The sequence below is a fragment of the Kogia breviceps genome, chromosome 1, assembly GCF_026419965.1.
Source record: "Kogia breviceps isolate mKogBre1 chromosome 1, mKogBre1 haplotype 1, whole genome shotgun sequence".
NCBI classification, from domain to species: domain Eukaryota; kingdom Metazoa; phylum Chordata; class Mammalia; order Artiodactyla; family Physeteridae; genus Kogia; species Kogia breviceps.
Genome location: NC_081310.1, coordinates 149366574 through 149382569, shown reverse-complemented (window position 1 = coordinate 149382569; position 15996 = coordinate 149366574). Strand labels below are relative to the sequence as shown.

Sequence of the window (15996 nt, the reverse complement as noted above, 5' to 3'; positions counted from 1 at the left end):
AAACTAAAACTACTGCCTTATGCCGAATCTGAAATGTCTCTACTAATATATATTAAAATCTCTGATGCTATTAAGTGATACTGTTAGCTCATTGAATGGGGTTGTTAAATATTAATAAAGAGAGACATATTTTAAACATTTATGAAACATTTTTATAGCCATATATTACAGTCAATTTTGGTACATTAACAACTTAGTTTCCATTAAAGAATCCTAAAAGTATAGTGCTTCTCCTTGCCTCTTCCCATATTGATTCTTATATATTTTTGAAAACTTGACTTTAAAAAATAATCTTTCCTCATCTAACACTGCAATGTTTAATGTCGTAATATTAAGATCCTTAGGTGGGCCTGGTAAGTTCTTTCATAGCATTGGGATTTATAGAGCCATTGTTCAGGATTTATGCTGTCCTTCACCTGTTTTGACTCTACTTATGGGAAAAGTCTTTCTCTGTGGGCAGTTCTTGTGTTGTATGGTAATATGCTGTTAGGAGACAGAGATAGCTATAGAAAAGTTATGTAACCGTTTTTTATGAATTCAACATTCTGTCAAGTAAAAATCTAAAGAATGGAATTCTTAATGTGGTTAAAGATTGAAGGCATCTATGAAATGATAACAGTTGCCAGTTCCCTGCAGGTCAGAACACGTCATGAATAGTTAATTTAAAAAGAAAATTAGGATAATTAATTTTGAATATCTAAGATTAAATGAGTCTATTCAGTTTTTCATAATGTGTAACTGATTGTGACTAGGAGAAAAATGGGATTTTTCACCAAAACTCTCCTGGTATACTTTTTTTTTTCTAATTCACCACATTTCTGTATCCTCTGACTATTTAATACTTAGAGAAGATTTATGGCACAAATGAATTCATAAATGAATTAATGGTGCATATCTGTTTGATTACCGTTGATACTTTATAGCCATATAAGCACTATTTTGGACCAGATAATTCTGTTGTAGAGGGCTTACCTGTGCATTGTAAGATGTTCGCAGCATGCCTGCCTTCTAACCCTAGATTCAGTGGTATTCCCAGTCATGATCAAAATCAAAATCAAAAAATCAAAAATCTTCAGACATTGGCAGATGTCCCTTGGTAGACAAAATTGCCCTGGTTGAGAACCATTCACTGTTTTATACTGTCAGGATTGAAAGGAATAGACTAGAAATATGGGGTGGGTGTTTGTGAGGAAGGGCAGTGGAGTTGGGAAAAAGATAGGGAAAGGGCTTTTGTCCTCATGGGATGATCCAGTCTTCCTCTGAGCCCTGCTCTGGGTATCATCTAAGTGACTCCAAAGTTATTGCCTCTGCCTTCTGCTGCTTGTATGAGTTTCCTAGGGCTGCTGTAACAAAGAGCCACAAACTTGGTGGCTTAAAACAGCAGAAATTAATTCTCTCACTGTTCTGGAGTCCAGAAGTCCTAAATTAAGATGCTGTGCTCCTTCTGAGGGCTCTAGGGAAGAATCTGTTCTTTTCCTTGTCCAGCTTCAGGTGGCTCCAGCATCCTTTGGCTTGCGGCTGCATCATTCTAATCTCTGCCTCCGTCCTCACGTGGCCCTCTCCTCTTCTCCCTATCCATGTCTACTCTTCTTCTCTCTCTTATAAGGACACCTGCTGTTGGATTTAGGGCCCACTTGGATAATCCAGGATGGTCTCATTTCAAGATACTTAATTTAATTATATCTGCAAAGCCCTCTTTTCCATATAAATTCTCATTTATAGGTTCTGTGGCAGGGATATATATATTTTAGGTGGGCCATCATTCAACCCACCATACTGCCTTAATCTAATATTTGACAAGGCCCTGGGAATTTATTTTTGGACATTATAGCTTTAGGAATTAAGCTACGCTTGTATACCTTAGGCCTGTCCTCACTAGAAGAGTGTTCATAACCACATGCTTTTTGAAAAAATTTTTGAGAGCTGCCAGAATGATGTGTGGCAAGTGTGAGTACTTGGGTTAGTGCTAACCATGGGTGGACTAAGAAATTTTTGGTACAGAGTCAGTATAGTTTCAGTCCCAGGCCCCTCAGTACTAAGCCATTAACCTGCTGTGTCACCAGGCAAGCCACCCGCTTCTCCAAGCCCCTCCACTTCTTCAGCTGTAAAATGATGGAATTGGGCCAAGTGTTCGTGAGGCCTCTTTCAAATCTGCAGCCCTTTGACCACTCTGTTAGTAACAGACAATTTTAGATTTACTTATGGGCAATTACATTAAAAATTATTTTTGAGAACCTATGTGTAAAGGGCTATTTTTGACCCTGTGCTTAATCTAAAAGTAGGTTTCCTCAAAGAGCCTGTGCTCTTCATGGGCTGTGAAACTAAATCTAGAAATTAGCATAATTAATAATGTAAAGCATACAAGATAAATGTCAAATCAGTAATACATTTAGTGTTAAGAGATTTCAGAAGATTTCAGGCAGAAAGTAGTTCTGTTTCCCAGTCTTTGGCTGGCCCAGCCTGGAGTGGGCCTCCAGTGAACCTGGATGAATTTCTGTCATTGCACACAGAATCAGGCACACTCGTGTATTTGCATGCCTGTCTATTACCATAAGTTTCTGGAGGGCAAGGCTTATATTTGATTATGTTACCATAGTGGGCGCTCAAGAAATATTTCTTGAATGAGAAGGTGATGTGCTGCTCCTGTGTGGTGATTTAACAGCATACCGATTCCCTATGCTTTTTTTTTTTTCCAGTTGCTAAGTTGTGCAGTAATGCCCTGTCTTCTCTACTTGGATTCTTCTTGCCTTTATTTTGTTTATCTTTCTATTCGTGCACCTCACTAAGTATAAACCTTTTGGAAATTTCCCCCATTTCTTTCCTATAAGCTTTAACTTCCGTTTATCTAGGAACCTTTTTTATAAACTTCCCTGGGGACTTCTCTAGTGGTCCAGTTGTTAAGAATCCGCTTTCCAAAGCAGAGGACGCAGGTTCGATCCCTCGTGGGGACCTAAGATCTCATATGCTGCAAGGCAACTAAGCCTGAATGCTCTAGAGCCCGTATGCCGCAATGAAAGATTGCACGTACCGCAATGAAGATCCCTCAACTAAGACCCGATGCAGTCAAATAAATAAAGAAATATTTTTTAAAATAAATAAGTAAACTTCCCTGTTTTCCTAACTTGTATGCTTCTATTGTGGTTGTTACTTAACAACTGCATAGGCCCCGAAGGATGCGTTTTATTTTATGGGCTCCCAGGTACCGTGGTGCACTTGATGAACAGCTCTGTGAGTCTGCCTGTGTCAAGCACGGTGAGAGAGGAGAGATGTGTACCTGAGCACTGCCAAGGTGTCTGTGGAGGAGGAGTGGGCAAAGGGTATGGGCAGCCTTGTGTGGAGCAGGTAATGAAAAGTTTTAAATAAACTGAAGCAACCTATGAAACCCAGTGCCACAATTTAATAGACTGCTTTACCAGCATAGCTGGATGGGAAATAGTTCTGCAAACAGAGCCGGTTCTCTGTTCTTTCAACTCCTGTTTTAGGCCATTCGTGCCAGAATTTCCATCCCATCCCTGGCCCCTTCTCAAGGGGGAGAAGGTAGACACAGGCAAAGCTAGAGCAGTGCGGCACTGGTATGGATTTGACTGCGTGCAGGAATGTAAGCCCAGGGGATGGGAGTGAAGCATGTCTGAGGTACTGGAGACTTCCTTTAATACCACCTGAGCATTACAGTTACTTTCACCCCCTCTTCAGATTCTCTGCTGATTAGATCCTGATTCCAATGTGTCTAGACAAGACAAAAAGCAGAAGTAGAAGTGAGTTTACTAGAAAATTTGTTCAATATGAAGAAATGGAAAGTTTAAGTGATGCTTATAGGAAAAGTTTTAGAAGAGTGTCTATATCTCTTAGTGATCATTTCTAATTTTCTGATAAGCCAAGTCTCAAAAATATACCATAAATGTATGGATTTAAGGGAGGCATTTGATTCACTATTCATCATATTTGTATAACATGATGAAGAAAGATTGGCTGGGAATTTATAATGGATGAGATATAATGGATACTGAGGTATATCTTAAGAGTAATTAATGGGTTTATGCCAGTCTGGGTGCAGGTCTCTAAACATGTGCTGTAGGACTGCATGCGCAGCTCTGTTCTTGTTACTCTTTTTTTCAGTAAATTGGAAAATGACACAGATGACGTGTCAGGTAAATTTGTACATTCTTTTTTGTTTTGGCCGTGCCACACGGCATGTGGTATCTTAGTTCCCTGACCAGGGATCAAGCCCATGCCCTCTGCAGTGGAAGCACGGAGTCTTAACCACTGGACCTCCAGGGAAGTCCCAATTTGTTCATTCTAATTAGCAAAAATTCCTTGACCTGGAATTCCCCACCTATAAAATATGCTTGCTATGATCTTTTCTAACTCATAGTTTAATGTGAGAATGAAATAAGGTAACAAATGTAAAAGAATCCTGGAATTTATAAACCAAGCCCCTTTAAAAATGTAAGTGTTTTTACTTGGTTATTTGTTATTCTGTGGAATTATTTTTTTTTAATCAGTGAAATGTCAGTATGCCTGTAATCGAGACAGCCTAGGTTGATAAAGGGAAAATTTGTAGTAAAGTAAGAATACCATCGTAGAGGGGATTCTTCTTCTTTTTTAAAAAAATTGAATGAAAGATTCTTTAAATTCTACAGTGCTTTATGGTTTTCAGACGTTTCACATACATGATTTCATATAATCCCATCAAAACTTTTTTTTCTCCTTACCCCTATATTAACCCTCCCCACTTCCCTCTCCGCACTGGTCACCACTAAATTGTTCTCTGTATCTGTAAGTCCATTTCTTTTTTGTTTTATTCACTAGTTTGTTGTATTTTTTAGATTCCACATATGATATCATATAGTATTTGTCTTTCTCTTTCTGACTTATAAAGGGGATTCTTTTGATAAAAGATTCATATTGCTAAAATAACATCTTTTCAGTGAGACCATGCTTAAAATTGTAACCCTCTTTCACCGAGCAACCCCTATCCCCCTTCCTTGCAGAATTTTTTTTACCATAGTACTGTCACCATCTGACATATTAAATGTTTTACTTATTTAGTTTAGTATAAATAAGTCTTCTATCTGGAAGGGGCCTGCCTGTAGTAGATATCCATAACTATTTATTGAATTAATGAAGAATAAATGAGTATATCGTGTGCTCACTATCATCTGGGTTTGCTTTTTAGGTATGATGATTCCAAATGATGTCCAAGGTCCTGGCTTGCTTGTTGAACTTCCTGCTGTGGTTCAAACAGGGGAGCAAGAAGACTTGCCTCTATACCAACTCCCCAGGACTCTAGCTGTTTCCAAGGCCTCGGCATACATAGGAATGTTGTCTTCTAGATATGCCACTGATGCATGGTATGATATTATTTCTCTTTGTTTTCACATTATAAAAATAGCTTTCTTTTTGCTTCTATTAAAAAAAGAACAAAACCATTGTAAAGCAATTATACTCCAATAAAGATGTTTAAAAACAAAACAAAACAAAAACGAAAACAACCGGGCATGATTATGGTGGAACATTTGGAAAATGCAAGGAAATATTATTAGTAAAACCCACCATACTAAACAATTACAGTGAGAATTTCACATACTTAAAATTGTACCATATATATAATTTTTTAAAACATATATACAATTTTGTATTCTTGCAGTTGTCTGCAAAATAGATTATGGGAGTATTTACTTAGAGAATGGAAGGTTAATTAAGAATTTAACAACTCAAGCAAGAAGTACTCGAGGACAAATTAGGGAGGGACTGGACTTAAGAGTTAGAGAAGCTGTAGGAATTGATGACTGATAACATGTTGGGAGTGAGGAGTAGGAGGATGACCTGTGTTTCTGAATGGGGCAACTAGATGGATAGCGGGACCATTAATTCTTTGGCATAAGATTATAGGAGCATGAACAGGTTGAAGAGGAAAATGATGAGTTCTGTTTGGCACATGTTGAGGGTTCAGGTATCCATAGGACAATAAAGTGAAATGGAGTTAATTAAATACATGACTCTGGGGATTAGTGTTGAGGTCTATCCTGATGTGGGTAATTGGGAACAAGATCAAGTGTAGGTGAAACTCCTGGATTTGAATAGTCATCCAGGGGAGGCTCAAGTGATAAAAGAACAGGACCAAAATTGGAGTCCTGCAAAGCAGCAATATTAAGGGCATGAACTGAGGAAGAAAATAATGAAGTGGAATGAACAAAAGGTAGGAGGAAATTGATGAACTAGAGGTTGTTATAGAAACCAAGTGAAGAGAGCATTTTAACAAAAGGATCATTACAGACTATTACATGCTACAGAGAGGTCAAGGTAGATAAAATGGAAGAGTTTTCATGGGGCTTGATCACATGGATGCCCTTGGTAAGCTTAACAGTTTCATTAGAGTGGAAATCAGAGAGTAGTGAGTTGAGAATTGAACAGAAGGTCAGATATTAGACAAAGTAAGAGCAGACTAGTGTTTTGAGGAACCCGATCATGAAAAGAGGCAGAAAGAACACGTTACCTAGACAACTGAAGGGCACTGTGGAAATGGGACAAGGGGGCAGACACACACACACACACACACACACACACACACACAGATTGTGAGTGTGAAAGATCCAGAAAAGGAATATGTAGGTACTAGAAAGTGGGTGATTAAGTGTAGTCCCTGGAGAGGGTGGAGGGAGAGGAGGACACTGCACACCTAGAGAGATTAACTTCTGATAGTTTGATAGGAGGAAACTCATCTCCTCCACGGACACAGGTGCCAGGAATGAAAGGAAGGTACAAATGCAGTACTATTAGTACCTTGAGGACTGGAATCCAAGGAGATTCTTGCCCAATGACCTTATTTTTTTTTTTTTTTCTGTCATTTAGGAGAAAGGTTATTTACTCAGAATGATGGGGTGCTAGTAAAGTGGGCCATAAAAGGAGAGGTGTGAGAGTAGAGATTAGCTTTTGAAACAAGGGTAGGAGAGTAATGGCCTAGTGGTGGGAAGGAATTTAGAAAAATATTGACTCTGTTTTCCCAGTTTGCCAGGGAGTGAGAGAGTGAGTGTCACCCACTCAAGTGTGGCATCCATGGCAGAGAAGCGGAAGCTGTTGAGAGAACACTGAGGGAAGAAGTTAGCATGTGGGGTAGCTTTTTTACAATTCAAGGAGATTCCTTAGAGTGTGACAGGTAGTTTGGCTGGGGGTGGTGGTGCTTGGGGTGGGGGTATGGGAACAGAAGCACCTCTGAAAGAAAAACCAGAGCCGTGTAGCACTGTGAGTACAGGACATGAGAGGCGAACAAAGGAGTTGGAGGTGTTGCAAAGCATAACAGAGGTGAGAAAGGGGTGGGATTAATCGGCCTTAATGCTTTATTTATTTATTTATTTTTATTGCAGTATAGTTCACTTATAATGTTGTGTTAGTTTCAGGTGTACAACAGGTGAATCAGTTATACATATATAGATATATATCATCCTAAGTGAAGTAAGTCAGACAGAGAAAGACAAATATCATAGGATATCACTTATATGTGGAATCTAATTTAAAAATGATACAAATCAACTTATTTACAAAACAGAAACAGACTCACCGATCTTGAAATCAAACTTATGGTTACCAAAGGGGAAACATGGGGGGAAGTGATAAATTGGGAGACTGGGATTAACATATGCACAGAATAGATAACTACTAGGGACCTACTGTATAGCCCAGGAAACTCTACTCAGTGTTCTGTAATAACCTATATGGGAAAAGAATCTTAACGCTTTATTGAAACCTTAGTCCAAGAAAGATTTTGTGTTATATGAAGTGTCTCAGACTTATATCACTACTCTGTTCAGCGACCTGTTGCCTTTGCCTAGAGTTTTAGATATAACCTTAGTAAAGAGTTGCCTGGCTTCTGTGTAGCTCATCTCTGAGTGGAAAGGGAAGACCCATAGGCCCAACTAGTTAGAGAAATCTAGTGGCTTTTCACTCAGCAGACCTGGACCAGGGTGTAGAGGGGAGGAGCTGACAGGCCCAGGGTCCTCGTGCGAGGGCTCTAAGCAGCTCCCAGAGGAACAGAACACAGTATCAAACAGCCAGGGTTTGTTTTTTTAAGAGAGATGTTTGGCAGTGGAAGTGCTGGAGGAGTTAGGAACATGTTTCAACTTTTTTATGTGATCAAATTACTTTTCAAACGAGACACTTTTATTTTTTAAATTTCTCTTGTGCTGAGTGTTAATTGAATCTGGCCAAAGAATTCAGAAATGAGGCTGCTTTTCAGGCTATAGAACTGTAACTGTAGATTGGAAAAGATTTAAACAAATTTCCAAGCCCACCCCGTCCTTCCTTCTGCAGAAGGTGAAACATTCTATCAGTTGTGTCTTACTCAGTTCTCCCAGCTTCAGAGAGAGGAGATAATGCTTTAGTCCTGAAGTGAGTACTTTGACAAGCTGTTTCCTTGTGCTGGCGCAGACATTTAAGGGCTCCAGCCTAATCCTTGTCTTGGGAGATCAGTCTTGCGTTTGAATGCTGTTTTTTTGGCTTGCCGTCATAGATTTAGGATATATTTAAATCTCAGCAGGCTCCAGAAGAGTTCCTGTAAATCATACTCCCCCTTTTAATCTTCCAGGGTATGCCCCACAGAGTTAGGTTCATAGGTGAATACTTACTGGTACTCAGGAGACTTCCTGAGTAATGCATAGATTCTTTTCAGAATATAGTCTTTTAGATCATGAGGGTGTCATCTAGCGCTAAATACTGTATGCTATTTTACAGTTTTTTCTTTGCATTAATTTTTGTGTAGGGCCCAGCAGAGTTATTCAGTGTGCACTGTGCTTTTGCATCAAGCCAAATTCTCCTTACCTTTGGAGGCAGGACTGATATTAAGAGGTTAGATGCACCCCGAAACTGGCAATCTCTAGGAAGGGAAGATGGTGGGCAGGCAGAGCATGATAACTCTGAAAGGGATCTAAGTGATCTTGTTCTGAGTACCCTTCTTTCTTCATAAAGTCACTTGAGATCAAGTTTTCAGAATTCACCTTCTTTTAGTCTTTTCCTAACTCACTTCTGTCATCACCTGCTGTCTGAAGACATAGGTGTGCCCATCAGTGGAGGGCATGGCATTTCTCAGACTAATAGGAGATTTGCAGTATAGATATATTTTGGTGCTGTTCAAATATGCTCTTTTTTATTTATGACTTCATGAGCTTGAGAGGGTTTCCCTTGTGTCTGTATTTCCTCACTTGTAAAGTAGGTAGTTCTAAGGTTCAGTAAGAGTGAATATAAAGGACTTCATATAATCCCTTGAACATAGTAATTGTTTAACGAAAGGCGGCTGGCAGTGATACGGGATGACAGTGATAGGATCATGGGCCCTGAGGTGTATCTAGGGTATTCATTGTTGCTGAGTTTATTAAAACACTCAAGGAGATGGTAGAGTTTTTTTTTTTAAGCACAGAGGCCCATACAGGATAAATCCAAGGAGAAACACGCCAAAACACGTATTAATCAAACTATCAAAAATTAAATACAAAGAAAACATATTAAAAGCAGCAAGGGAAAAACAACAAATAACACACAAGGGAATCCCCATAAGGTTAACAGCTGATCTTTCAGCAGAAACTCTGCAAGCCAGAAGGGAGTGGCAGGACGTATTTAAAGTGATGAAGGAGAAAAAACTACAACCAAGATTACTCTACCCAGCAAGGATCTCATTCAGATTTGATGGAGAAATTAAAACCTTTACAAACAAGCAAAAGCTGAGAGAGTTCAGCACCACCAAATGAGCTTTACAACAAATGCTAAAGGAATTTCTCTAGGTAAGAAACACAAGAGAAGGAAAAGACCTGCAAGAACAAACCCAAAACAATTAACTAAATGGTAATAGGAACATACATATCGATAATTACCTTAAATGTAAATGGATTAAATGCTCCCACCAAAATTTACAGACTGGCTGAATGGATACTAAAACAAGACCCATATATATGCTGTGTACAAGAGACCCACTTCAGACCTAGGGACACATACAGACTGAAAGTGAGGGGATGGAAAAAGATATTGCATGCAAATGGAAATCAGAAGAAAGCTGGAGTAGCAATTCTCATATCAGACAAAGTAGACTTTAAAATAAAGACTATTACAAGAGACAAAGAAGGACACTACATAATGATCAAGAGATTGATCCATGAAGAAGATACAACAATTGTAAATATTTATGCACCCAACATAGGAGCACCTCAATACATAAGGCAAATACTAACAGCCATAAAAGGGGAAATCGACAGTAACACAGTCATAGTAGGGGACTTTAACCCCCCACTTTCACCAATGAACAGATCATCCAAAATGAAAATAAATAAGGAAAAACAAGTTTTAAATGATACATTAAACAAGATGGACTTAATTGATATTTATAGGACATTCTATCCAAAAACAACAGAATACACATTTCTCTCAAGTGCTCATGGAACATTCTCCAGGATAGATCATATCTTGGGTCACAGATCTACCCTTGGTAAATTTAAAATAATGGAAATCGTATCAAGTATCTTTTCAGACCACAATGCTATGAGACTAGATATCAATTACAGGAAAAGATCTGTAAAAAATACAAACACATGGAGGCTAAACAATACACTACTTAATAACAATGTGATCACTGAAGAAATCAAGAGGAAATCAAAAAATACCTAGAAACTAATGACAATGGAGACACGACGACCCAAAACCAATGGGATGCAGCAAAAGCAGTTCTAAGAGGGAAGTTTATAGCAATACAGTCCTACCTTAAGAAACAGGAAACATCTCGAAAAACAACCTAACCTTGCTCCTAAAGCAATTAGAGAAAGAAGAACAAAAAAACCCCCAAATTTAGCAGAAGGAAAGAAATCATAAAGATCAGATCAGAAATAAATGAAAAAGAAATGAAGGAAACAATAGCAAAGATCAGTAAAACCAAAAATCTGGTTCTTTGAGAAGATAAACAAAATTGATAAACCATTAGCCAGACACATCAAGAAAAAAAGGGAGAAGACTCAAATCAATAGAATTAGAAATGAAAAAGGAGAAGTAACAACACACACTGCAGAAATACAAAAGATTATGAGAGATTACTACAAGCAACTGTATGCCAATAAAATGGACAACCTGGAAGAAATGGACAAATTCTTAGAAATGCACAACTTGGCAAGACTGAACCAGGAAGAAATAGAAAATATAAACAGACCAGTCACAAGCACTGAAATTGAAACTGTGATTAAAAATCTTCCAGCAAACAAAAGTCAGGACCAGGTGGCTTCACAGGCAAATTCTCTCAAACATTTAAAGAAGAGCTAACACCTACCCTTCTCAAACTCTTCCAAAGATAGCAGAGGGAGGAACACTCCCAAACTCATTCTATGAGGCCACCATCACCCTGATACCAAAACCAGACACAGACGTCACAAAGAAAGAAAACTACAGGCCAATATCACTGATGAACATAGATGCAAAAATCCTCAACAAAATACTAGCAAACAGAGTTCAACAGCACATTAAAAGGATCATACACCATGATCAAGTGGGGTTTATTCCAGGAATGCAAGAATTCTTCAATATACGCAAATCAATCAACGTGATACACCATATCAACAAACTGAAGGAGAAAAACCATATGATCATCTCAATAGATGCAGAGAAAGCTTTTGACAAAATTCAACACCCGTTTATGATAAAAACCCTGCAGAAAGTAGGCATAGAGGGAACTTTCCTCAACATAATAGAGGCCATATATGACAAACCTACAGCCAACATTGTCCTCAATGGTGAAAAACTGAAACCATTTCCACTAAGATCAGGAACAGGGCAAGGTTGCCCAATCTCACCACTCTTATTCAACATAGTTTTGGAAGTTCTAGCCACCGCAATCAGAGAAGAAAAAGAAATAAAAGGAACCCGAATCGGAAAAGAAGAAATAAAGCTGTCACTGTTTGCAGATGACATGATACTATACATAGACAATCCTAAAGATGCTACCAGAAAACTACTAGAGCTAATCAATGAATTTGGTAAAGTAGCAGGATCCAAAATTAATGCACAGAAATCTCTGGCATTCTTATACACTAATGATGAAAAATCTGAGAGTGAAATTAAGAAAACACTCCCATTTACCATTGCAACAAAAAGAATAAAATATCTAGGAATAAACCTACCTAAGGAGACAAAAGACCTGTATTCAGAAAATTATAAGACACTGAAGAAAGAAATTAAAGATGATACAAATAGATGGAGAGATATACCTTGTTCTTGGATTGGAAGAATCAACATTGTGAAAATGACTCTACTATCCAAAGCAATCTACAGATTAATGCAATCCCTATCAAACTACCACTGGCATTTTTTACAGAACTAGAACAAAAAATTTCACAATTTGTATGGAAACACTAAAGACCCCGAATAGCCAAAGCAATCTTGAGAGCAAAAAATGGAGCTGGAGGAATCAGGCTCCCTGACTTCAGACTATACTACAAAGCTACAGCACTCAAGATAGTATGGTACTGGCACAAAAACAGAAATATAGATCAATGGAACAGGATAGAAAGCCCAGAGATAAACCCACACACATATGGTCAACTTATCTTTGATAAGGAGGCAAGAATATACAGTGGAGAAAAGACAGCCTCTTCAATAAGTGGTGCTGGGAAAACTGGACAGCTACATGTAAAAGTATGAAATTAGAACACTCCCTAACACCATACACAAAAATAAACTCAAAGTGGGTTAAAGACCTAAATGTAAGGCCAGACACTATCAAACTCTTAGAGGAAGACATAGGCAGAACACTCTGACCTAAATCACAGCAAGATCCTTTTTGACTCACCTCCTAGAGAAATGGAAATAAAAAGAAAAACAAATGGGACCTAATGAAACTTAAAAGCTTTTGCACAGCAAAGGATACCATAAACAAGCCCAAAAGACAACCCTCAGAATGGGAGAAAATAGTTGCAAATGAAGCACCTGACAAAGGATTAATCTCCAAAACTTATAAGCAACTCATGCAGCTCAATAACAAAAAAACAAACAACCCAATCCCAAAATGGGCAGAAGACCTAAATAGACATTTCTCCAAAGAAGATATACAGATTGCCAACAAACACATGAAAGAATGCTTAACATCATTAATAATTAGAGAAATGCAAATCAAAACTACAATGATATATCATCTCACACCGGTCGGAATGGCCATCATCAAAAAATCTAGAAACAATAAATGGTAGAGCGGGTGTGGAGAAAAGGGAACACTCTTGCACTGTTGGTGGGATTCTAAATTGATATAGCCAGTATGGAGAACAGTATGGAACTACAAATAGAACTACCATATGACCCAGTAATCCTACTACTGGGCATATACCCTGAGAAAACCATAATTCAAAAAGAGTCATGTACCAGAATGTTCATTGCAGCTCTATTAACTATAGTCAGGACATGGAAGCAACCTAAGTGTCCATCAGTTTATGAATGGATAAAGAAGATGTGGCACATATATACAATGGAATACTACTCAGCCATAAAAAGAAATGAAACTGAGTTACTTGTAATGAGGTGGGTAGACCTGGAGTCTGTCATACAGAGTGAAGTAAGTCAAAAGGAGAAAAATAAATATCAAATGCTAACACATATATATGGAATATAAGAAAAAAAAAGAAATAAAATACAATCAAGTCACAGTAAGTAAAACAGGGAAGGTGTCAGAGACTGAAACCTGGTAAGATGATGAACTTGAGGTGAAAGGCATATTCTAAAGTGAAAAAAAAAATCATGTTGTAGTTATAATAGAATGCAAATGAAAAGAAGTACTTTCAGGTATTGGATACTTTGTTTTTAATAGTGGGAGGTGAAATAGGAGGCAGAGCATCATAGGTGGGGAAAGGATTAAGTGAGTTAATGTGATATTTTAAGTCCCCAGCACTGCCTGTCATTTAGTGCCTTCTAAGTAAACAGTAGTATCTAATAGTTTTACCTTTGAGTTCTACTGCCAAAAATTATGTGTAAATTCAGAATACTGGTAGAAGACTGTGGGTAAGGGAGAGAATAAATGTGTACATTTGAGAGAGGACTGCTCTGGAATGTTTGAGTTGGGAGTAAAAGGGGGACGTTTCCAAGGAGTCTGTGGCCTCATGTATGTGACACTTGCCTGTTTTTACCATGCTGTTGGCATGCTGTTGCAGATGCCTGTCACTGCAGGTGAAGATGAATGTGAGAAATTAGGACAAGAGGCACATAGGGATATTACATTAATGCCTATGAAAATATAATTAGACATTTGATTGCTAACCCAGCCTCTACAGAAGGTCAGAAGAGAAAATGGAGAGACCTAAGGAAGCAACTTACCCTTTACGGCTTAAACTTCTTTTTCTTAACAAATGTCTTAAGTGCAATTTTACAGGACAATTTTCTTAATTTTGATAAATGTATACGTTCATGTTACCAACACTCCAATCAAGATATTGAACATTTCCATCCATCCAGAAAGTTCCCCCTTGCCTCTGACTTCTAATAATGTAAATTATTTTTGCTGTTCTAGTACTCATGTAAATGTTATCATGCAGTAGGTACTTTTTTGTATATGGCTTCTTTTACTGAGCACCATGTCTGTGTCATTTTAAACTTTCATGTACAAGAATGCCTAATTTTTTATGCATACTGGTATCAGGTAATAATTTGCTTTGTAACTTCAAAATCATAGTGTAACATTTGTACAGCTAGCCCTACTAGTTTGGAAAACACTAGTGCCTATTCTGCCTGGTTCCAAATGCTCATATTCCCTGTGGTGTGTCACAGAAAATTGCCATATAGTATCTATATTTTAAGAGGAAAAGGAAATCTTGAGATAGGTACAACCATAACCCTTCCTGCTTACATCATTTTGGGGTGCCAAGTTTGCTTGACCCTCATATGGTTTAGTGTACAGAAATTTCACATGAAAGAAAGGTATATTCTTGCCATCATTTTGAAATTGTTAAACTGGGCATAGTTCAGAAAGCAAACCTGATGCCTTTATGGGAGATGGAGCCACATTTGTGCTCTGGGTGGGATCACCTCTGCAGGAGAACAGTACATTTTCTCATAAAGGCAAAGTGCTTGTAGGTTTTGCCTCTTTACCTTGTATTTACTTTTAAAGTTGCACTTGTTCACCTACCAGTGTTTACGAAATCCTATATTTGGGATGCTTTTTCTATAATAAAATATTATCATTTGTGGAAAAAAAAAAGGAAAGGTCACCTTGGCCATCTAGATTCATCTGATTTTTGTATGATGTTGAAAATTTTATTCTCAAAGACATTGTATATTATGATGAAGTCTTACTATTAATATCCACTTGTTCATTAATGGGGCACTCCACCTTTCCTCCCAAATCTGTAATGAATTATAACTTTGGGCATTTGTTATAAAGGACTGAACTAAAAGTAAAAAGCATTGTTTCTATTAGATGGTTAATTCCTTTAGGGAAAAAGTGGTTATAAAACTCTGGTTAAATATAAAAGGCAAAAGTTCAGTTATTTTAAGATTCGAGATTCTAACTGATTGAGCTATTGACCATGTTTAATCAAAGTGCAAATTATAAAATTAGAGGTTAGAATTCTCTTGTGAAAGATTCAAGTACATTTGTGCAAATTTACACCTTAATAGGTACAGTAAAAGTATTTTACTTTCTCAGTTAAATTTTAATTTGGGGTGAAAGGTATATGCATTTATCAGTGTAAAGTGACTATATTATTTTTTATAGTTGCTTGTCTCCTATGACTGTATTTCTAAAACTAATCACACTATGTTTTTGAAAGTTTTATCCCTCTTTAGGTATGAAGTAATGTGAACAAAATATGTTTATCAATTCCCTAAAAAAGGATAATATGCTTTGAAAAAGTCTCTTCTAACAGAATAAATCCTTTTGTATACATTTTCTTAAAGAAAACTAAAATTGTCCATATTTTAGACAAAATTTTTCCCCCTTTGCTTAATATTGTATGTGAATGCCAGCAGTTTAGGATATTTTTTATTTTAATT

General features: G+C 37.5%; 1 protein-coding gene across 3 annotated transcripts in view; it reads left to right on the top strand.

Annotated features, from left to right (window-relative positions):
- PATJ (PATJ crumbs cell polarity complex component) overlaps positions 1 to 15996 on the top strand; it is a 353889-nt gene that overhangs the window by 112480 nt on the left and 225413 nt on the right. For all 3 annotated transcript variants that reach the window (XM_067006873.1, XM_067006872.1, XM_059083193.2), the window contains exon 22: positions 5177 to 5351. In XM_067006873.1, the coding sequence (XP_066862974.1) occupies positions 5177 to 5351 (175 nt within the window). The remainder of the gene's footprint in view (positions 1 to 5176; positions 5352 to 15996) is intronic.